At 49.1% G+C, this 22,947-nt stretch overlaps 1 protein-coding gene across 1 annotated transcript; it reads left to right on the forward strand.

The window, feature by feature from the left end:
• The first annotated feature begins 2,963 nt into the window (after positions 1-2,963).
• LOC107530434 (ADP-ribosyl cyclase/cyclic ADP-ribose hydrolase 1-like) lies at positions 2,964-22,256 on the forward strand. Its single transcript, XM_087828759.1, has 7 exons — positions 2,964-3,154; positions 13,599-13,728; positions 15,430-15,565; positions 17,417-17,502; positions 20,104-20,177; positions 21,701-21,793; positions 22,142-22,256. The coding sequence occupies exons 1-7, from the start codon at positions 2,964-2,966 to the stop codon at positions 22,254-22,256; spliced, it is 825 nt and encodes a 274-aa protein (XP_087684885.1).
• Positions 22,257-22,947: the final 691 nt, after the last annotated feature.

Raw genomic sequence — 22,947 nt, forward strand, 5'->3', positions numbered from 1 at the left:
GAAAGTGGATAGTTAATGAATATTAAATGTCATTAATTATCATGAATATTAAGTATCCAGTATCATTAATAGCAGGCAGAAGGCACCAACTTCTGGGTGGATGTGTGGGCTGAGGAGGAGGAAAGGGTTTGGGGACTTGCAAGCTTCTAGCCTGAGCAACTGGAGGGGGGCCTCCTATTACTGCAACTTGAAAGACCTGGAGAAGGTCTGGTTTGAAGAACAAAGATGAACAGTTCCGTTTTGGACAGTGTTCTGCAAGTGGAGACATTCCCTCCTCTGTCAGCTCTTTGGCCCCATCAGCCCTCCCAGCCACGGGGCTCCCCCGCTTTCACTGTCTCTCACCTTCCCTGTGTCCTCACTTCACTTTCTGTGGGGCTCAGGTGCTACGTTCCATCAACAAAGTTCCATCTTTGCTTAAACTTTCCACCTCCTTGCCTTTCTCCTACTGCATTGTTCTTACCTGGTGTTATGGGCTGAATGGTGTCCCCACCCCCAAATTCATATGTTCAAGTCTAACCCCCAGGACCTCAGGATGTGAGGGGATTTGGAGATAGGAGCTTAAGGAGACAATAAAGTTCCAATGAGGTCTGTATGGTGGCCCCAAACCAGTGTAACTGGTGTCCTTATAAGAAGAGGAAATGCGAACACAGACCATGTGCGGACACAGCAAGAAGGCGGCCATCTACAAGCTAAGGACAGAGGCCCCAGAGGAAATCAACTCTGCTGACCCATTTAAAAATATATATATGTTTTTATTGATTTCAGAGAGAGGAAGGGAGAGGGAGAGAGAGATGGAAACATTAATGAGACAAACATTGATCGGCTGCCTCCTGAATGCCCCCTACTGGGGCCCAGGCCCAAAATCCAGGCGTGTACCTGACCGGGCATCGAAGCCTGACCTCCTGGGCTCATGGGACCATGCTCAACTGACTGAGCCACACTTGCCAGGTGGCCCCGCTGACATCTCAATCTCAGATTCCTAGCACGACTGTGGGACAATAAATTTCTGTTGTTTACGCCACAACAGACTCTGTGGCTTTGATACGGCAGCCCTGGCGAACTAATACAGAGGGAAACCCCCGCCACAGCCCCCCATGAAACCAACTCTGCCCACTTTTCCTTTTCTTCTCAGCAGAGGTGGGCGGCTGGACCAACGTGCCCTCGCTGTCTGATGTTTCTTTCACTTCCTGACCACTAATGACACCCTCAGAACCTCTCTCATTTCCCACTCCATCTGCTCCCCCAGGCTCCTGCAGCCTCCCCAGCACCCCACCTACCCACTCTCAGCAGGGGACTCATTTCACTGAGAACCCATCAAAGAGAATGTCCACTGTCACTAACCTTCCAACCTCCAAAGCCATGCTCTCTGCCCTCCCTCTGTGAGGTGGCAGAACTCCTACAACCCGCCCCACACCACCCCACATCTGGGGTTTCCAGTGCTAAGGGACCTTGAGAGAAGAGAGGCAGGGGATGTCTGGGAAAAGCCACCTGGTTATTTATTGAACCACCACTGGACATGCTCACTGCATGCCAGGCATTTTCTAAGCACAACCATGGATGACAGACTGGCATCCCCTCCACAGGCTCACAGGGCAAATGGGGAGAGCAAACTTTGATGGAATGCTTACCATGTAGCGGGCACTGCACTAAACATGCTGTAACAACCCCATGGTGTGGGTACTGCTATTGGCCCCACTTTACATCTGAAGCACAGAGAGGTCAAGTAACTTACCCCACCTTGCCCAGCCACTGGGTGATGGAGCTAAGTTAGAGCCCAGACTTGGATGCCATTGAGAGAAGGGGTAAGGCTTAGGTGGAGCCTTTAAAGGGAGCTGAGCAGGCTTTTCTCAACTCTGAGGAGTGGAGGTGGAGCATTGCTTTGCAGGTGAAAGACATTGGTTGCACAAAGAGAAAGAGGCTGGCAGCCAGCCTTCATCTTTACCAGGAAGCAGTGTAGCTAAAGTATAAACTTCAATGCTGACCAAGGGAGCTGTTGGAAAGGTGCAAGAATATACACTGCATAATGCAGGCATCTGCAGGGTAAGTGTGAGGTGGCTGCCTCCCCCTCCCTTTTTATTTATTATGAGAGTGTGGTTATTAAAGCTGGGGACAGTGAAACAAGGAAGGGCTTGGCACTGAAGCATCGGGACAGCCTCTGCTGCACTGGGTTGGTTCTCTAGAAACATCATAGGAAATGGATGAGCAGAGGCAGGGCTGCTGTCAGCTCACTGGGGAGTCAGAGAAGAGGGGGCCCTGGAGACGGGTTCCTGGGGTTCGCCTGCAGGAGCTGTGGGTGCCCATTGCTCCCCTGGTTGCAAGCCTGGTGGGGTCCCTTAGAGTTTCAAGGTGGAGGAAGGGAAAGGCTATCCTGGGAGGGTCCTTTTTCTTAAAGGCTTGATCTGTCTCTTGCGGGCAGGAATCTTAGGGGAGGGCTCAGGCAGGGCTTCAGCAGAAGATTCATCAGTTTTCCAGGTGGGATCTTTCAGGGCTCTGGTGTCTACTGATTGGTCAGTGCAGGGTGCGGGTCATGGGTCACTGCAGCTGGTCCTGGCATCGCCCATCTGGTTTTACTGCTTTTCTAGGCCTGGAGCTGAAATACAACTGAGGCCTAGGTGTTACATGTAGGGAGGGGACCTGTATCTGGCTGTAAATTCCTCTGCCAGTTTGTTCAGCTGTCTGTCTGTTTCCCCAGCGCATGTGTCAAGGAATTTTCCCAGCTTAGATGCCTCTCCTGTTTTGTTAAAGTCCTGTAAAGTCCTTTAAATCCTTATTGGTCAGTCTGTCCAGTGACCTTTGAAGGAAGAGATGAGGTGGGAAAGGCAGCCTAGAGAAGGGAAGTGAAAGATAATGGGAGAGGTGCAGTTTCCAAAAGAGGCCGCTCTCTCCACCCCTCCTCCCCAGCCCCTTCCTTTCCCTGTAGCCCTGCTGACCCTGCAGTGGACCCCAAGCACTACCAAAGCACCATGGACTGCGAGGACATTTCCTGTAACTATAAAATCATTATCATCTGTATCGTATGTTCCGTGGTCCTGGTGACGGTCATCACGGTGCCCCTCGTCCTAAGGAAGCGTGGAAATGGCACCACTCGCGATTTCCCTAAGATTGTCCTGGGGCGCTGCACTCGCTACACTAAGGACCTGCGGCCCGAGCTCCGGTGAGTTGGTATCTGCCGCGCGCCGCTGGGCACCGCGCGGTGGTTACTGGCTGAGGCCCGGGGCGGGGCGCGGGGCGCGGTCGGGATCGCCCACTCCAAGCGCCCGGTTTCTGCTCGGCTCACACCCGCCGGGCAGGGCTGCGGGCCCGGGACCCCGCGTGCAATTCCGCGCGCCCCCGGCGGGAGCTGCGGGCGGCGGCCCCGAGCCAGCAGCAGGGCGCGGGCTGCGCCCCCCCAGCCGGGCCGTGGGCTGCGCGCAGGGAGACCCCGCCCTCCCGCAGCCGCGCTGGGCTCGGCGCGCAGGGCTCCGCGCAGGGACCGCAAACCTCCCAGCTGCTGCGGCTGCACCGGGTGGGGTGGGTGGCCCTGGGGCTTGCTGGCAGTTTCTGTTCTGCCTGGGGTTTCCGCTCCTGGTCTCTGGGCTTACAATGCCCGGCAGGTTGCAGATGACGCCTTCTTAAGCTGCTTGCGGAGCTCGAGGGGCGGGTGGGGGCTCCGGGATGAGCGTCACTGATAGGAAACAGCGGCCCCTGCTTCTCGCGCCTTGGGACGGGTGTGTTAATGCTTCATGAACTAGACGGAGCAGAGCAATGGTCACTTTAAAGGTTGAGCTGCGGGTTCCAGGGGAAGGGGAACCCGCTGGGTGGATCTGGGCAGCCCTGGGAGCACCCCGCAGGTGCTGGGGCCTTTCCCAGGGTCCTAGCCCCCCAGGGCCCGCCCTCTCCAGAGGGAGCCCTGCCCCCCAGTCCCGGGCTGGGCCTCGGGGGAGAGCGCCCTCCTGAAGCTGGGCCCAGACCGACGCGCTGGGAAGCGAAAGGCCGCCTCCGGGCTGCCCAAGGCGCGGGGAGAGCCTGGGTCTCATGCCCAGGGTTTGGGGGCGCACAGTGCCGCCGCCCAGACACCTGCGGTCAGGGCGGGACAGGGGGGCCCCCCAGCCCCTCACCCCGCCCGCTGCGCCCCTCCCTGCAAGCGCTCAAGGATTCGCCTCCAATGACCGCAGGGGTCTCCACTGCAAATTGGTCAAGTCCAAAGACTGCCAGTGTCCCTTAAGTTTTATTTACAAATAACTAACTAGCTGAGCGAGACTAGAAGGTGAGGCGTTCCTTCAGGTTGTGACAAAAACACTTCTTTGTGACAGAAAATTAATGTCTAATTTTCAATCCCATTAATTCAACAAATATTTGCTGAGCACCTACTATGTCCGGGCAGTGATGTGGATGCTGACGGTACAGGAGGGAATGAGAAAGTCCCCACTCTCGCGAAGCCGCCGTCCTGGCTGGGAGACGCGTCTCAACGAATGTCTTTGTGCAGATAATTTTGCGAACCTGTGTTTCTGTAGAATAGGTTCCTGTGGTGAACTTGCTGTATCAAAGGAAGAATTATGCCTATTTAAATCTGGATAGGTATTTCTAAGTTCCCTCCAAAATAACTGTACTGCTTTAGACTCCCATCCCCGTCTGTCAGAGGACCTGACTGCCCCAGATCTCCTCACTGCTGAATACTATCAACTCTTCTTCACTGATCGCTCCCTGATTGTCAGTGAGTTTTCGCATGTTCTATGCGTTTATTGGTCATTTATACTTTTTTCTGTAAATTTCTTGTTCTGATCCTAGCTAATTTCTCCTGAGCTGCTTGTTTATTTCTTTTTGGGGGAGTTAGTTCTAACTGTACATTACACATATAGAGTTTTCTCTCTCTGCCTGTGCTCCTTGCATCAGATTTAATGTCTGTTGTCTCCCCAGAGACCTGAACCTCAAGGGCATGCCTGATTAATAGCTTTCTCCTGCTTTCCGTGCTGTTGAAAGTTTGGCGCCCTGACTATCGCCCTTGTAACCGTGCCCTCCTAACACCAACGATCTCTCCCTGATAAGCCTTACAACCTGCACCTGCCGGGTTACTCTCTCCTGCCCTGGTCTTTTATGTTGGGCGAAAGCAGCAATTTATGTCAAGTATTTAACCTAGTATTTCTCCTCTGACCCAGTTCTTTTAACCTCTGCAGGCCTTTATTAAAACTATATAATAACAGCTGGCCTGTGACTCAGTGGTTGAGCGCTGACCTAGGAATCGGGAGGTCACGGTTCGATTCCCGGTCAGGGCACATGCCTGGGTGAGGGCTCGTCCCCAGTCGGGGGCATGCAGGAGGCAGCCGATCAATGACACTCTCATCATTGATGTTTCTCTCTCTCTCTCCCTCTCCCTTGCTCTCTCTCTGAAATCAATATAAACATATTTTTTTAAAACCCTATGTAATAACATAAAATGTGGTGTTATGTAATACCAAGCAAGACAAAACCAGTGTAAAAATTACACAGGTAATAATTGTAACTGCATGTGTGAAACTGGATGTGAAGAGAAAAGATGGTAAATGATGGCACTGCTGGGTTAATAATGGGATTATCGTAGGTTCCCTTCCTTATTATTCTTCAGTTTCAGATAATCTGTAATCGATATTTTGCTTACCTATTACTACATAATAAATCACCCCAAAAGGGAGTGGCTTAAAATAGAAACCATGTTATTATTTTACACGATTCTGTGATTGATTGGGCTTAACTAGCCGGTTCTTCTGCTTCTTGTGATATTGGCTGGGCCTGAAGTCATCTGAGCACCCAACTAAGCTGGAATGTGCAAAACAGATCAGACATCACTCACATGAATGACACCTTAGAGGGGTCAGCTGAAAGGCTGCTGTCACCTGGGAGGCTGGACAAGCTAGGTCCCTCTTTTTCTCCATGACATCTTAGAGCCTTACAGTCACAAAACTGAAGTCTTGACTCTGTGAACATAGTTTACTGTCAGTGCCCTGGATGTGGTCATTGCCTTGAGGCCCTTCCTCCATCCCCCCCTTCCTTCCTCCCTCCCTCCCTCCCTCCCTCCCTCCCTCCCTCCCTTCCTTCCTTGCTTCCTCCCTCCCTCCCTCCCTCCCTCCCTCCCTCCCTCCCTCCCTCCCTTCCTTCCTCTTCTTTCTTTTTGTAATTTCCTTTTTTTAAAAATATATATCTTTATTGTTGAAAGTATTACAGATGTCCCCCTTTTCCCCCATTGACCCTTTCCACCCTGCACCCCCCATCCACGCCTTCACCAGGTTATTGTGTGTGTCCATGGGATGTGCATATATGCATGTAAGTTCTTAGGTTAATTTCTCTCCCCCCACCCCCACCCCTGCCTTCCCTCTGAGAGTCATCAGTCTGTTCCATGCTTCTGTGTCTCTGGATCCATACTACCCAAAGCAATCTAAAGGTTCAATGTGATTCCTATCAAGATACCGATGGCGTATTCCACAAAACTAGAGTAAGTATTCCAAAAATTTATATGGAACCACAAAGACCCTAAATAGCCACAGCAGTCTTGAGAAAGAAAAACAAAGTTGGAGGAACCACGCGACATGATTTCAAACTATACTGCAAGGCCACAGTAATCAAAACAGCATGGTACCGGCATAAAAACTGGCACAAAGATCAATGGAACAGGATAGAGAGCCCAGAAATAAACCCATGCCTTTACAGTCTATCAATATTTGACATAGGAGGCAAATCATACAATGGGGTAAAGATGGTGTATTCAATAAATGGTGTTGGGAATATTGGTCAGATATGTGCAAAAAATGAAACTACACCACCTTAAACCATCCACAGGAATAAACTCAAATGGATTAAAGACCTAAATCTTAGACTTGAAACCACAGAAATCCTAGAAGAAAATATAGGTAGTAAAATTACAAATGTTTTTTGGAGAAGTGTTTTTTTTTATATATATCTTCTCAGGCAAGGGAAACAAAAGAAAAAATAAACAAATGGGACTACATAAAACTAAAAAGGTTTTGCACAGAAAAGAAAACAACAAAAGGAAAAGACAACCCACCCAATGGGAGAACATAATCACCAAAACATCTGCTACGGCCTTAATATCCAAAATTTATAGGGAGAACCCAACACCAAAAACAAACAATCAAATTAAAAACGACGCAAAGGACCTAGTAGAGGCTTCTCCAAAGAGGACATACAGATGGCCAAGAGACATATAAAAAAATGCTCAATGTCTCTAATCATCAGAGAAATGCTATTTAAACCCGAATACAATATCATCTCACACCTGCCAGAATGGCTGCCATCAATACATCAACAAACAAGTGCTGGCGACGGTGTGGACAAAGGGAGCCCTGGTGCGCTGCTGGTGGGGACGCAGACTGGTGCGGCCACTGTGCAAAGCAGTGTGGAGGTTCCTCAAAAGTTAAAGATGGAGCTGCCTTATGACCCAGTGACCCCACTTCTGGGAATATCTCTGAAGAAACCTGAAGCCCTGACTCAAGACTGTACACATCTCTCTGTTCATAGCAGCACCATCTAGAGTAGCCAGGAGCTCAAGTGCCCATCAATAGATGAGCATCAAAAAAGCTGTGTGACATTTGCACAGAGGAATACCACTTGGCCATAAAAAAGGAGAAAATCTGGATGGACCTGGAGAGTATTATGCTAAATGAAATAAGCTAGTCAGAGAAAGACAAGTACCATATGACTTCATGTATATGTGGAATCTAGGAAACAAAATAAACAAACAAAAAAATAAAAACAGACTCATAGATACAGAAAACGGACTGGCAGCTGTTAGAGGGGAGTGGGGTTGGGGGCTGGGTGAAAGGTGAAGGGATTAAGCAAAAACACCCCAAAATCAGCTCCTAGAGACAGACAACACACGGTGATTACCAGGTGGAAAGTGGGCGGGGGAGGTGTTGGTAAAGGGGAGATAAATGGTGACAGAAGGAGGCTTGACTTGGGGTGGTGAACTCACCATACAATATACAGATGATGTATTGTAGAATTGTACACCTGAAACCTATAGAAACTTACTAGCCAATGTCACTCCAATAAAATCAAAAAGGAGAAACAAACCAATATGCCTGAGAATATTAAAGGCACAAAGGAATTAGAAAAAAAATTCCAAGCAGTGGACGCAGAGCATTAAATACTGAGTGTGGGGCCTTTTTGAACCCAGGTCCCTGTATGACTGCACTGGTCATAAGTCCCATGAAGTCAGTCTTGTAGTTTGGCACAGTGGGGACTGAAACCCAACTCTGTCTATCCTTGGACTCAGCAGCCCCATTAGGCTGGTGAGAAAGCTGAGGCATGGAATAATTTCCCCGAGGCCCAGAGCTGGTGAGTGGTAGGGCAGGTGTTCGCCCCGAATGCACAGCCTGGAGCTACTGAGTCGTGTGGCCTCAGAAGGGTGTGCTCGCAGCAGCTCTCAGGGCCTGGCCCCCATTCCAAGCCTACCAGCCTTTCTGTGGACCGCAGGGGGGCACCTGCTGCTCTTCTGTCAGCCTCAAAGGTGAGTGAGGAGGCTGCACTGTGGGGTCCCAGAGCTCTTCCTTTTAGGGAGGCAGGGTGCTTTGTCTTGGTACTTCAGGAGATATCACAGGTTCCTCCAGGAAAGCAGCAGGATGCCGTGTCCTGCCCTGGTCGCCAGGACACGTTCTCTGTGGTTTATCTCACTGCTTGAACCTCCCATCACCCGTTAGAGCTGAGCCAGGAAGGACTCGGCTCACAGCCGCACCGCTATCCGGGGTCCATGGTCCATGGGAGGCTCTGCTGAGTAATCAGAGCACCGTGGGTGAGCCGGGTCCCTCTGAAAATCCTCACAGAGCACAGCCCGTAGATGCCCCTAATGGGTTGGAGTTGTTGCAAGAGGTGACATCTATTTGTGACGCTGCCTCAGAATCCTGGTGCTTGTTTCTGAAGACAATAAAGAAAGTGAAAACTGAGGTAACGAATTTGACAGATACAGGGAGCAAGAGAATAAAGTTCTGTGTCCTTCCTTCCAACGACCTTCTGTCTGTCTAATTGTAACAGTAAAGCATGCCCACTGCAGAGCACGGGAGAGTGCAGAGCTGAAGAGGAGAGTGCAGAGCGCCCCCCGACGTGGAATTCTAAATAGTGGACAGTTTCCTACAAAGCCAGGAGACTCACAGAAGGAAGATACACACCTGCTTAAAGCGGTGGCCTCACCATACACAGTTTTACAGACAGAATTAAAAGTTCTTCCACAATCTGACCTTTGAAAAAGTTGCTGAGCTCAGTTTTTCACTTCCCACTAGAATGTATCAACCATGGTGCATCCACATGGTAGGAAGTTATCTGCATTTTTGGTGTTTGGATATATATATATATATATTTAGATATGTCTTTACTGATTTCAGAGAGAGGGAGGGAGAGAGAGAGAGAGAAACATCAATGATGAGAGTCACTGATCCGCTGCCTCCTGCACGCCTCCGCCTGGGGATCGAGCCTGCAACCCGGGCACGTGCCCTGATGGGGAATCGAACCTCCATCCGCTGGATCCTAGGTCGATGGTCAACTACTGAGGCACTCTGGTCAGGCGGCGTTGGATATTTTAGAGCAGCCAGTAAAGCTTGATTTTAAGGGACGTTAGAAACTCCTCCAAGTAATATTTTACTTGGCCATGATCTGTACAGCCCTTGATGTTGTTCAAAGGTTTCTTTTCTGATTATGACAATCAAGCAAATGTAAAGTCCTTTCTGCCTTTGGCACCTCATGGTTTCAATATTGTAAACTCCTAATGAGATGGGGCCCTCCCTACCTTGCTGGGAGTCGGGGCTCCCTCCTGAGCTAACAGCTAGCGCAGGGTCAGAGCTGCGGTGACTCAGTCCCCCCGGGAATTCTTCAGGACGAAGGCAGCTGAAGGTGCGGTTGCAGGTGGGAGATGTGGGACCCAAAGGCAGGCTGGAGACTGCGGTCCAAGGCCAGCGGAGCGACCCTGCACATTGGGGGACTTGGTTTCACGGTTCAATCCTGAGTAAAATGTTTCTAAAGGCACCTGGAGCCGGGTGTGCACATCCCGGTGACAGCCGAGCCGGGCCACTGGCTTCGCGGGGCCTGGTCCTCCGCAGTCTGTCCGCTCAGGGCCCCTGGTTCCTCTTCTGTGCCCCTTCTTCCCCGTCAGCACCCCTCTCACGCTCTCATGTTTAAAGCTAAGGAATGCTCACTTATGAAATACTGAGCACCCCGAGATGCCCGCGGAATAACCCTGGAAATATCTATTTAGTCACCACGCAGCGGCTCCAGGCAGCAGATTGTTTGCGGATTTGTTTCAGATCCCTCTTCCAGATTTTAACAGAATACGTTACAGAAAAAGTCAAAGTACCCATCCTTCCAATTTCCTTTTCTTCTCTCTCAGTGGCAAATGAGGCTACTTGTTTTTCCTGTATCTTTCCAGAAATGTCCTCTGAATGCGTAACTTTATATTCGCTTCTCCCTCGCGCCCTCTCTCCTGTCCCGCCCGGCCCTGGCCAGTGCGTGTTCATGGTCAGCGTGGTCTAGCTCTAAGTTACATAGCGCTGCATTTTATGGAGGCTTCTGTTTTGTTTCTACCCCATCTGGACTTGTACTTACGTTGTTTTAAACCTTTTACAATATGTTACCAAAAATGCTGCCTCAAAATCCCTGCATGATTAAGACAGAATCCGGGAAGTGGAATGGCTAAGTTAAAGAATATATTGCCATTTTAATTTTGAAGACAGTCAAATTTCTCCTTATGAGGTAGTTCTCTCCTTGAGGCACGGAGAGTTTCTCTTTCCCCGTAACTTTACTACACAGGTTGTTTTGAATTTTTTTGGATTTTCCTGACTTTCTGATTTTTATCAATATGATAAGGGCAGATTTTGCTGCAGTTTAATTTTAATATGTTTTTATTTTTTGTTCTTTCCCTGTAGGAAAAAGTTTGTTTTTGCCAGGTAAATACTTAATACTCTGCCTGACATTTAGCAAACATTCTAATTATTATTATTATTTTTTAAAATGTATCTTTATTGATTTCAGGGAGAGGAAAGGAGAGGGAGAGAGAGAGATGGAAACACCAATGATGAGAGAGTCATTGATCAAGCCCACAACCCGGGCATGTGCCCTGACAGGGAATCGAACCCCGATTGCCTGGATCCCAGGTCGACGCTCAACCGCTGAGCCACGCCCAGTCGGGCAAGCATTCTAATTATTGAACAATGGAATGTGAATATAAACTAGATAAAGTTGTGTTTTCTTAATATAAATATACTTTGTAAGTTCATGTTTATAACAACTGGATGTTATAATAGTGATCAGTAGAATTTAATGAGTAACAGAATTTGAAGTAAAGGGTTACAAGTTACTGTCACAGGATGATTCAGACCTAGGTGATGTACTGTAGAACTGAATGCCTGAAACGTGTATAATTTTATTAACCAATGTCACCTCAATGAATTCAATAAAAATAAATAAATTTCTTTTACTAATTTGTTTTGCTTTACAGTTTTAGGATAATTTTCATCCCAACTGATAATTATGAAGGAAGTGGCTTGCTGAATATTGTAGCAGAAAATGTGCTCAGGCTTGATAGGGGGACAAAAGGTGGCGGCATGAAAGGATAGATGCCAGGACATTGCTTTTTTAATCATACACTCATGATATGTTTTTCCCAAGATCTTCCCCTAAATAAATTCACAAAATAAAAGAAAAAAACAACAATTTAGGAATCAATAACAAAAAGATAGGCATTGCATTTGGAAATTAAAACAGCTCTTGACATGACTTCCTTGCTGATCATTCAGATGGTCAGGTCCCCATCTGCATATTCCTGGGCCAGCCCCGAACCCCTGACGCCGTTAACCACTCCCCCTGGCTGGGCAAGACTGCTGACAGAGAGGAAGGCCTGAGCAAGGGGCCACAGAGGACGGAAGGAACTGTAACACGGATACTGCTTGAGCCCCTGTTCTGTTCTAGGCCCTGTTCGGAGAGGATTTCAGAGCCAATGGCAGAATATCTGTGTCAGATAGATACTTCACAGACTGGGAAAGAGAGGCAGAGAGAGGCTGAGCGGCTCTCCCAAGGACACAGAGCATAACTGGCAGAGCCAGAGTTCAGACAGGCAGCCTAGCTCGAGGGCCTGCATCCCTGCCACAGACAAAAGGGCTCTCCCCTGTTTCCCGTCCCAGAAAGAGCAGGGGGCAGGGGGCTTCTGTGGAGGCCTGCGCCATGCTAAGACCCTCGGGTTCCTTGGCTTCTCTCTCGGGAAGCTGGTCTGCGTCCTGGAGGCAGAAGGCCCCGGGAGCGGCTGCTCGGCCAGCGCTCTGCAGCGGGGCAGGAACAGGCGCCTGGGCTTCCCGTGCCCGGCTCAAGCTGCCTGGCCTGGCACTGCTCTGGGCCCTGCTCCAAAGGCCCGACGTTGCCCTGACAGGGACGGTTGAACGCTCCCGGTGGAAACCCACGTCTCTGCCCCGAGGAAAGGACGGACTGTGTGCACTTGTTAACACAAACACACCAAGTCCCCCCCGCCCTCCCCAGCGCCCCTGCAGGCCCGCATCCCTTCTCCTGCCCTGCCTGCTTTCCGCCTCCAGGGGCTGTTTAAAGGGGACCTGGAGTGAAAATTCTATTTCAGATTCTTTCTCCTTCTGTGGGGCCAGCTCAGAGTTTCCCAGGGTGATTTTTCCAAAGCAAAAAACAGATGAGGACACTTCCATGCCTAAAACCATCAGTGGCTTCCCACTGTAATTAGAGCAAAATTTGAAATCTTTTCCTTGGCCCAAGAGGCTAAGTGATCTGCATCTCGATTATTTCCCTGCCTGATTCCTCGCCATGCCTCCCCTTCCCCCAAGCTTGTTTCTTCACCCTGCAGCGATGCTGTTCCTCTCTCAGTTCCTCAACTCAACTGGATTTTACATTGTCAAAGCCTTTGCACATGCAGTGCCCTTGGTCTCGAATGCACTTTTTCTCCTCATTTAGTCTCCGCTCAAGGGATCTCTCAGGGAGACCGCCCCTGGCCAGCCTCCCTAAAGTGGCCATTGCTTCAGTACTGGGCTGTCACCCATCCCCACTGCCTTCCTGCACCCTAATGATCATCGGCACTTGATTGTTGTCTAATTTTCTTGTTTGTGTGCTGTCTGCCTCTCTAACCAGAGAGGCAGCTCCACGAGGGCAGGGACTTTGTAGGGCGGGAACGGTAGTGCTCACCCATAACATGATCTCGCTCATATGCGGAATCCAGTGAACAAATACACTGATGAACAAAATAGATCCAGAGACAGAAGCATGGAAGAGACTCAGGGATCTCAGAGACAATGGCTGGGGGAGAGATCAACCAAAGAGCTTATATGCATATATGCATAACCCGTGGACACAGATAATAGTGGGGCGGGGGGAGGCCTGGGGGTGGGGTGGGGCGGAGTGGGGTGGAAGAGGTCAAGAGGGGAGGAAAGAAGGGGCATCTGTAATACTTTCAACAATAAAGGTAGATTTTAAGAAATGTTGTACAGATTAGATGAGATCATGTGTTTGAACTACAGGGCACTCAGGAAAGGCTTCCTACATGGGATTTTTGGGACAGGGGTAATTATGCTCCCAAAATATGTTTGAAATCTAATTATTCATGCTTTCTCTATTTTCCGTGTTTTAACTCACAGAGATAAAAACTGCTCACAGATAACGGATGCGTTCATAAATGCATTTATTTCCAAGGATCCTTGTAAATTTACAGAACGAGACTATGAAGAGCTAATGCGTCTGACCCATCAAACCCTACCCTGCAGCAAGGTAACTGGGTCAAGATCTTGATTTTAACCCTGAGACTGAAAGCCAGAGGGGAGAGGTCACAGGGCCAAATTTTGACCAGGATGAGGGAAGAGGAAAGATCTGGACATTAGAATGTAGGTGTGGTTGTCGGGATGGAGCCTGTGGGGCTACAGGGAGAACAGGGTATGATCAGCACTTAGGGCGATGGGGAGGGAGATAAGAGAGGAATGGGAACACGCAAAGAGGAAGGACATTTGTGTAAGAATCAGGCAAAGTAACCCTCACAAGAAACTCAACCCAACCCAAACAAAAAGATCGTAGGTTTATGTAATTACAAAACTGTCTCCTGACCTCTGGGGGTAACTTCAAATCAAGATCAATGACTCAATTTACATTTGCCACCCTGTGGAACAAGCAGGTCCCCTGTCACCACCCCCATTTCACCAGAGAGAAAGTGAAGCCTGGGGACTTTAGGTGACCAGTGACTCCTCAAGTTTGATGATCTTGAAAGTGACCAGTTGAAATGGCACAAGAGTTGGAGGCCTGGGTTTTAACACATTGCTCGATTATACTGGAGAAAGTCTGCAGTGCAGGGAATCTTTTCCGAAGTAGCACTGAAGGTGAAAATTCAACATGTCCCTGGTCATCTTCGTGAAGCCCTTAAGCTATATTCCCTCACCCAGCAGGAGAAAGCTGGAGCTATATGGAGCTCCTGCGGGGGCACCTAGCATGCCCAAGGCCTGACCAGGAAGAGCTGCTTGGTAGACAAACAGCTGGTGACACTGTGGAATGAGTGCCTGTGCCCCAGACGTGGGCGGAGCACTTTATTTGCATTGTCTCATTTACTCCCTCAGCACCCCAAGAGTCTCTTACAATTGTCCTTGCTACCATTTTACAGATGGGGAAAGTGAGGCTTTGCAATGCTCTGGGTGTCCCGGGTCAGACAGCTAATGGGCAGTGACGCTGGGCTTCACAGGGCAGTGACTCCAGGGCCCAGGCTCCAAACACACTCTCCAGGGCCTCCGAGTCAGAGTGAGCGGATCCGTGGAGCTGCAGAGCGCTCGGAAATTTCATTGCTTTACCTTTACAAGAGACCCTGAAAAAGTCACTGTATTTGCTCTTTCCTTTCTCTCTCTCTTTCTTTCTTTCTTTCTTTCTTTCTTTCTTTCTTTCTTTCTTTCTTTCTTTCTTTCTTTCTTTCTTTCTTTCTCTCTCTCTCTCTTTCTCTCTCTCTCTCTCTCTCTCTCTCTCTCTCTCTCTCTCTCTCTTTCTTTCTTTCTTTCTTTCTCTCTTTCTTTCTTCTTTCTTTCATGCAGAAGGGGAGATTTGGGAAGGGAAGCTGTTGTACAGAGCTCTTTGAGAAACAAAGAGCACTTCTCCCCCAAAGCAGCAGGGAGATAACATTGTTTTGCAGAAAACTTGAAGATTTTGTAACTGCTTAATGCCCCCTCCAAAAGTGTTCCTAGCCTATGTTTTGTGTAAGATTTTGACCAGTGGCTTTCAGACGTTTTTCTATTTTTACTGCAATCCAGAATAATAAGCTCACTTTACATTGTGACCTAGAACACACATACAGCAGCAACACAATGAACATTTACCAGGCTGTATGTGATTCACTCTGATATTTTCTGTGCTTGTCTATCATTTAAAAAGATGTGGATTTGTGGGGGATTTAGCTTGCTAAATTGATCTCAACAATAGTTTGTGTTTAATCTTCCTTAGAGTGTTCTTTGGAGCAAATCAAAGGAGCTGGCAAAAAGATACACCAGTGCCCACCCAGGGTTGATTTTAGTGGGAGACACGCTGGTGGGCTACCTTGCTGATAACCTCACCTGGTGCGGAGACGCAGGCTCCTCTGGTGAGGATCGGGGCCACGTGGGATCGTCTAGGGATGTGTGTGTGGGGTGAGAGCCCTGAGCTCTGCTAGGGGCCCTGAAAGATTGAGGTGGGGGACGGAGCCCCAGGGCCCACCCTGATGCCATCTATGCCCCAAATGACAGCTCAGCCTGATGGACAGTGGTGTTCTTTAGACCAGCTGGTGTGTTCATCCCTCCTTTCCTACCCCTGTCACCACCCCCCGAGTCCAGCACACTAACGTAGTGCTTGCTGGGACAGTTCTAACACTCTTACTGCCCACTCCTCAGCCCTGTAGGTCAGCTTCCATGGCCACCACCGTGGGCTTGTCTCTAACCAAAAACCTAAATTCCACAGCTATCTTTTGCCTCTGAGATAAGGCCCCAATTCCTTAGCATGGCCGGGCCCTGTCTCTCAGATGCCTCAGCTTCCAGCATTCCTGTTCTCCTGCCTTCTGCTCTGGTGGTACTAGTCTAAGCCCACGAGGCTGCTTCTCACCTGCCTTTGCACATGTTCTCTGCACGGAATACCTCCCTCTCCCTCCTCTGTCTGAAGACTCTTACTCATCCTGCAAAATCAAGTTCAACATCAGCCTTCCCCAATGGTGCTGCACACCACCTCCTACCCAGGTTGACCTTTCTGTGATTTATTCCATTATGCTGGATGGAGTGGTCTCTGGAGGCAGGGCTTCTGTCTAATTCACCCCTCTATCCCCGGGACTTAACTCTCCAGTGTCTGTGCCATCAAAGGCAGTGGGTAAAGAAAACGTGGCATATGTATTTCTATAAAACGGCCCATTATTCAGCCTCAAGTAGGGAAATCCAGCCATTTTCAACAGTGCAGATGAATCTGGAGGGCATTGCGCTAAGTGAAATAAGCCAGACAGAGAAAGATGAATGCTGCATGGTGTCGCTTTATATGTGTGGAATCTAAAACAAGAAATTAAAAACAGGAACTCATAGAAACAGAGTAGAGAAGTGGTAGCCAGGGGCAAGGAGTGGGGTAGTATAGACAGGCTGGTAAAAGGGGACAAACTTCCACTTCTAAGACGAGGAAGGTCCAAGAATCTAGTGTAGAGCATGGTGACAATCGTTGGTAACACTGCAGAAGCGTAACTGAAATTTTCCAAGAGAGGAGGGCCTATGTTCTCTCACAGACACACCTGCAAAGATAAATATGGGAGTTGATGGCTGTGTTAACTCCACATGGGGAAATCTCTGTGCAGTGTACAGATGTGTATCAAATCATCACATTGTACACTTTAAATATCTTACAGTCTTATTTGTCAATTTTATGTCAGAAATAACTAAAAAGTGTTTATGCATTAAGGCAGGTATCCTCGGGAGAAGAGACATAGGAACTGAATTCATCCCTGAGTTTGGTGCCTGAGTTTGGTTCGAGGCCTGAGCTTTCTCAATGGGGACAGTGTAGAAAGTCCAGGCTGCCTGAGCCTAGGGTGTGGGCCTAGCATGTGGGGGCAGAGAGCTGTCAAAGGAGAGAGTCAGCAGGAGGCAGAGGAGTGGTCAGGGAGAATGGCCCAAGGCCCACTTCTATCTGTGATTTCCCTGCACTCTGGGATGATGTTGGGAGCTTGCCTGTCAGACGAGCTTTCTGCAGTTTCCCAGAATGCAGACTCAAAGCTGGTCACTGTGTTCCTGTCTGGGATTTGGAGGGGAGGTAAGGACTCGGATGGGAGTCAGGGGCACGCAGTTAAATTGGGTCCATTCTCCACCCTCCACCTCGGCAGAGCCCCTTGGATAGTGGCTTTGCTTTGACTCCACAGCCAGGGAGGGACGGAGCTTAATGACACCTTGACTTTCCACTGCAATTATTTTCTTCAAACTCTGTTTTTCAGAAATTAACTATAAGTCTTGCAAAAAGAGAGGGAAAGACTGTGTAAACAACACTGTGTTTGAATTCTGGAAAGCTGCATCCAAGAGGGTAGGTACCAAAAGCGAAATTCTAGAATTGGGGAGGCCATGGAATGAAGAGGTCATCTAGACAGTGGTTGGTTTGAATCCTTTTGGGATGAAACATCCTTTTAGAAACAGAAGTTTGGGATTCCTTCCTGAGGAAAAGGTTCCTGAGTACATTCTAGATTTTCACAGATAATTTTAGGGCTTGCGTGGAAGGCTCGTGGGCCCCACGGAAGAGTCCTTGCTCTTGCCCATTGTTTGGGCTTCGGCTGCCAGGAATCTCCTGCTCAGTTTAATCCTCTGGCCCAGGTATTGGCCAGTCCTAGGTTCCTGGAACAGTCTTAATAATCCGCAACTGCAGGCCACGCCCTGTGTGCCAGGTGCGGTCCTTGGGCTTCACCTGGATTAAAACCTTTCATCCTCACACGAACCCTCTGAAGTAGGAACCATGAGCATCACACCAATTTAAGATGCCCAAATAGTAAGAAAGCCTCTGCTGAAGGTCCACGGTGAGGGGCAGGTCTGGGAGTTAATCCCACTGTCTCACTCCAGGTCCAGAATCGGGGTTGGGAAACAGTCACCATCTTCCCCGGCCCCTTCTCTCTATATTTCTCACTTCGCGCTGAGCTGCCTTTGTGCATATTTCTTTTTCGTGTAAGTCACTCCTTCTCACGCAAGTGGACTAGGGAGAAAAGGGAAAGAAAGGAAGGAAGATGTGAAGGAAAGAGAAAGAGGGAGAAAGTAAAGCTACACTACTTGTAATTCTCCAAAATTCAATTCAGACTCTGAGGAGCTGGGGCCAGTGGAAACTCACATCTGTTAGGTGCCTATTTGTGACAAGCCCTGGGCCAGGTGCCTTACCTATGTCGCCCCATGTAATCCTCACAGTGGGTGCTGAGGGAAGGTTCCGGTGAGGAAATGAAGACTCAGAGGTTAAGGGACTCATCCAAGGTCAACGGGCTGGTTAGGAGACAGAGCCCAACCCACTGTAAGGAGATTCAGGTAAACCCTGGTAGAGAAAGGAGGTAGCCTGGGATTTGAAGCAGGAAGACTGTTTCTACTTGGAAAGATCCTCTACCACCCGTCTGACCTTCAACTGGGGATAAAACTCAGGCCTGTCTCAGGTTACCACAATGTTGAAACAAGATACCGCTATCCCGCTCACGAAGAATGCATTCTTTTAACAAATATTTGTTGAGTACCCACTATGTGCTGTGAAAAGTCAGAGGCACCTTACAGGCTTTCGTCGTTTGTTTTTTGAGAAGGGTTTCTTGCTTTTTCTGAGAACAGTGTCTATTTGGTCCCTCTATGATGTGTTTTGGGGCAGTGCTGTTGCTAAAAACTTGTAAAGCCAAGTCTCATGTTATAACTGACAAGCACCTGTTAGTGTTCCCCACGCTGTCCTTGGAGCTAGGAGCACAGAGGTGATGGTGACGGACGGTGCACCCTCCCACTGGGAGCTCCCTGGGTGCACCTTTATCTTGGCCAAATGCGAGCTCATGGATGTAGGTAGACAGCCTTCTTTTACCAGACTAGGTCCTTTCTTTTTCTGACAATAGAGGCAGTGCCTTTGGGGTTTGAATCCCCATCCCACTTTCTCAGTTCCATGTGACCTTGGGGTAAAGGGACCCAACACTTACTTCATGGGGCTTTGAGGATTACCTAGCATTGTGGGGTCAGTGCTTGACCCCCTGTGAGCACTCCCTTGAGTTAGCACTTGTGACTGACACTGATTGGCCTCTGCCCTCTGCCCCTCACCACAGGCAGGACAGAAGCCACAGTGGATTTTCACAATTCTGTTTCAAGTGGCTCAGGGTGTTTTATCACCTGCAGACTAAAGGCCAGCTTTCTTTTCTTTTCTTTTTTTAATATGTCTTTATTAATTTCAGAGAGAGGAAGGGAGAGGAAGAGAGAGAGACAGAAACCTCAATGATGAGAGAGTCCTTGATGAGCTGCATCCTGCAGGCCCCCTGCTGGGGATCGAACCAGGATCTCGTGGATCATAGCTGGATGTTCAACCACTGAGCCATACTGGCAGGGCAAGGCCAGGTTTCTTGGCAAAGCCTTCATAGCCCTCCATGAACAAACTTCCATGACCAGCTTCAGACTCCCCTGAAGGTGGCCCCACACACCACTCTTCTCCTACCAGGAGACCTTTCTGAATATTCATTCATTCCCCACCTCTCTTTGTCCCTGGGCAAGCCTCAGTGCCACCTGTCTCATTGTTCCCCGTTTCCTTACCCCTGGATGGTCTGGTCTGCTCCCTAAATGAAAGGCGCAATGTCTACAGTTTGTGGCACCAAGAAAGCACCTTTATCTTCCTCCTGCAGCAATGTTCCTCTTACTCCACTGAACTTGTGACTTCTGAGCCACCAATTTAGTGACAGTGATGTTGAACTTCACTGTGCAAACACAGATCAGAGAAACCGCTGCCAGAGCTCATGTGAAGCATAATCCCTCCAGTGGTTTGGGATGAAAGTCCATAGACCTAGTAATACTGAGCTGGGAACATACAGGTTATTTTCCGCATAACCACAAATGCTAAGAGCTGTGTTGGGTGCAGCTGCTGGGGTATGCTGACTCAGTCTACATGCTGAGGAATTGTGGGCTTTCTTTTCTTTTAAAGTTTGCAAGAAGTTCCTGTGGTGTGGTCCAGGCGGTGCTCAACGGGTCCCACAATAACACCTTTGATAAAAACAGGTACTGGGGCGAGGGGGAGAGAAGAGGTGGAAGAGGGGAGGGGGGGATAAGTGGTGATGGAAAAGAACGCAGTCCCTTATTTCTCTGCATTGTGTTTGCAAGGGTTAGCTCAGCCCCGTAGTAGATATTCCCCCTGTAGCAAAATATGCTCCTGATGTTTAAGGTCACTCCTGAAGATTTGGGCCAAAAAAGGTAAAACCGTATTCAATGGAGAGATTTGTCCTTCTAAGTGAATGGTTTTGTCTCTTTTTCTGCTGCGCATAATCCTCTAAAGGGCCTAATGGTCCTTGTGCTGTGTGCAGCTCCCCCTCTGGACTCTGAGGCCTGGTGGAATTTCCTCAGCTCTGCCTCCCTTTACGCTCCACGCTGCCCATTTCCTTCCTTGGTTCACGCTGTTCCCCATATGACCAGCCCCCTCCCTCCCTCTGCCTCGCTAAACCCTCACCATCCACGCAGATCTGCCCCGCGCCTCTGTCCTCCGTCGACACCTGAGTCCCATTCAGCGCCACAGCTACTAGTGGGAACATCGGGAGCTGCGCCGTGCTCTTGACTTGCCTTATCCCCTTGCAGGCGGTGTCCGCAATCTAGCTAAAAGCGGGGCCTCCAGAGGCCGCCACGTGCTCTGTGCGGGACTGTAGGCAGGGCGCGTCACCCCTGTGAGCCTGTGGTGTGTACCTGCAGAGGTGGTGGTGAGGTGAGGATGGGCCGAGACAAGCATGAAAAAGGCCGAGCTCTGTGCCTGACAGAGGGGCGCCCCTTGAGAACCAGCTCCTCTCTCACTGACTCCACGCCGTGGACGCCCAATGCCTTCCTCCTCTGCTGACTCTGTACTTAGTGTTCACCACATGGGTGACCTTTCCAGTCTTTGTTCTCCAGTCTTTCCCTGGGTAAGGCTGGATAGAGAGTGGGGAGCAGTCTAGGTGCCCCCAATTAGTTCCCTTCTCTCCTGTTTTCATATTTAATTCTACAAAGAATCATTTGTCCTTTTGTCTTCTTCTTTTGACCTCAACCTTGTGGGCCTTTGGATGAAAGTGCTGACGTCTCAGAATTTTATCATCTGGTAGGAGGGTCCTACGTACTTGCCGTGGGAGTGGCAGGCATCAGCGACATGGGGAAGGGTTGAGAGTGGGGCTAGAGCAGGACGTCAGTCTTTCAAGGCCGGGCTGCAACGTGCCTGAGCGGGTGGACCGCCTGCGGATTGCATGGCTGCAGAGCCTGGTTCAGCAGGGGTGGTGGACTGAGGTTCTGTCCTTCCAACTAGCTCCCAGGCGATGCCATTCTGTTGGTTTAAGGCCCACTCTTGGAAAACCAAGTTCTTAAAGAATCAACATCATGGTCCAGATAAGGAATCTTATCGAGAGGGCCTTACTCATTGAGGGTCACACTGAAAGGGTAAAGGTGGCTTCAGTTCCAGAGGGTGGGTTCCAACCAATGGCGACCCACCTGCTGGCTTTCCCAGGGGCTATGGGTACCTGAACCATTTCATTTGGGGTTAACAATGTTCCTTTTCTCTTATATCTTAGCATTTTTCTAAGTGTGGAAGTCCCTAATTTGAATCCAAAGAATGTTACTTCATTTCGTCTCTTCCTGACGTATGAGACTGGAGGAAATCTCAGGTATATGTTACTACTTTGTACCCATGTATTCTCAGGGTTACTTTAGGAATCACTGTGCAAAAGAATCCACAGTGTTGAGAATGCTTTGAGGAAAGACTGGCTCAGGAAATGAATGAGGACTTTCTGTACATTCAGCCCATCCCCACAACCTCTCAATTTTATCTCCATGTTGGGTATCTACCTAGTTCTCACCTTCAGCTCCCCTGCTGACCTGTGAACAGTTAGAGGCAGCCTCAGCTTCACCTCCATATGCCAGGGCTTTGTGCAAGGCCTGCTACCTAGAAGAAACTGACTCAGAGAATGCTTGCAGGATCTTGTTATTTTAACATTTTCTTCGTTCTTTCCCAGGCACAGATGCTTGAGTGACGAGGTCGATTATCTGAAATCGATTGTAAATGAGAATGGAATTCCATTTACCTGCGAGGAGATTACAGAAAATGACTTGCTCTTGAAGAAGAAATAGCCATCTTGCCATCTGTGGGCATTTTCCCTGGGGCCTGGATGGAGATCTGGGATGGTGACCTATGGTGACCTCTCTTCCTCTGCCTCGCCCCACCAGCCTCCCCCAGAGGTGTTCACAGCCAGGGACCTTCTGAAGAAAACAGGCTGCTGCTAGTTTCTTGCTCATCAGCTGACATTCATGGCCCACATCTGTGCCATGTTGGAGCCAGACATTTGTTTTCAACATCTAACATCCCTTCTCAGTATTTATTTTTATGGCTTTACAAGTGAAATGAAACTCAGCTGGGCCCCACTTTAAGTCATTCACTCCTGGACTTGACCTTTCTCCATGTTGTCACTGCGGGAGAGGAGCTTGTCTGGATGCTAAGTGCTCAACCCATACTTTTGTTGCTAATGAAGGATCTTCTTCCCTTGATGAATTGAACGATAGATGTATTGAACTGCCTCAAGATTTCCTTTTTTGCTTTCTTGTCATAGGCCTATCCATCTTCTTCAGTGTGCAAAAACTCCTAAGCATTCGTCTTGCAGCTCTGTAATATGAGCCGTAGGCATGGTGGTTTCAGGTCTTTGAGATCTTTGTACATGATCATGCACAACTCAGAAATACCCTGGTGGAAAGCTGAAGATTTGGGGGAATCTTCTGTCATCATGTCAACACCAGAGATGAAGCCTTTCCCCCAAAAGTCTTAAAA

This window comes from Miniopterus natalensis, chromosome 1 (assembly GCF_054644295.1).
Source record: "Miniopterus natalensis isolate mMinNat1 chromosome 1, mMinNat1.hap1, whole genome shotgun sequence".
Taxonomy (NCBI): Eukaryota; Metazoa; Chordata; class Mammalia; order Chiroptera; family Miniopteridae; genus Miniopterus; species Miniopterus natalensis.

Coding starts and splice junctions, on each gene's coding strand:
- LOC107530434 (XM_087828759.1), top strand. CDS start 2,964: ATGGACTGCGAGGACATTTCCTGTAACTATAAAATCATTATCATCTGT. Junction 17,503..20,103: donor GGAAAGCTGCATCCAAGAGG/GTAGGTACCAAA, acceptor TTTCTTTTAAAG/TTTGCAAGAAGTTCCTGTGG. Junction 20,178..21,700: donor AACACCTTTGATAAAAACAG/GTACTGGGGCGA, acceptor CTTATATCTTAG/CATTTTTCTAAGTGTGGAAG.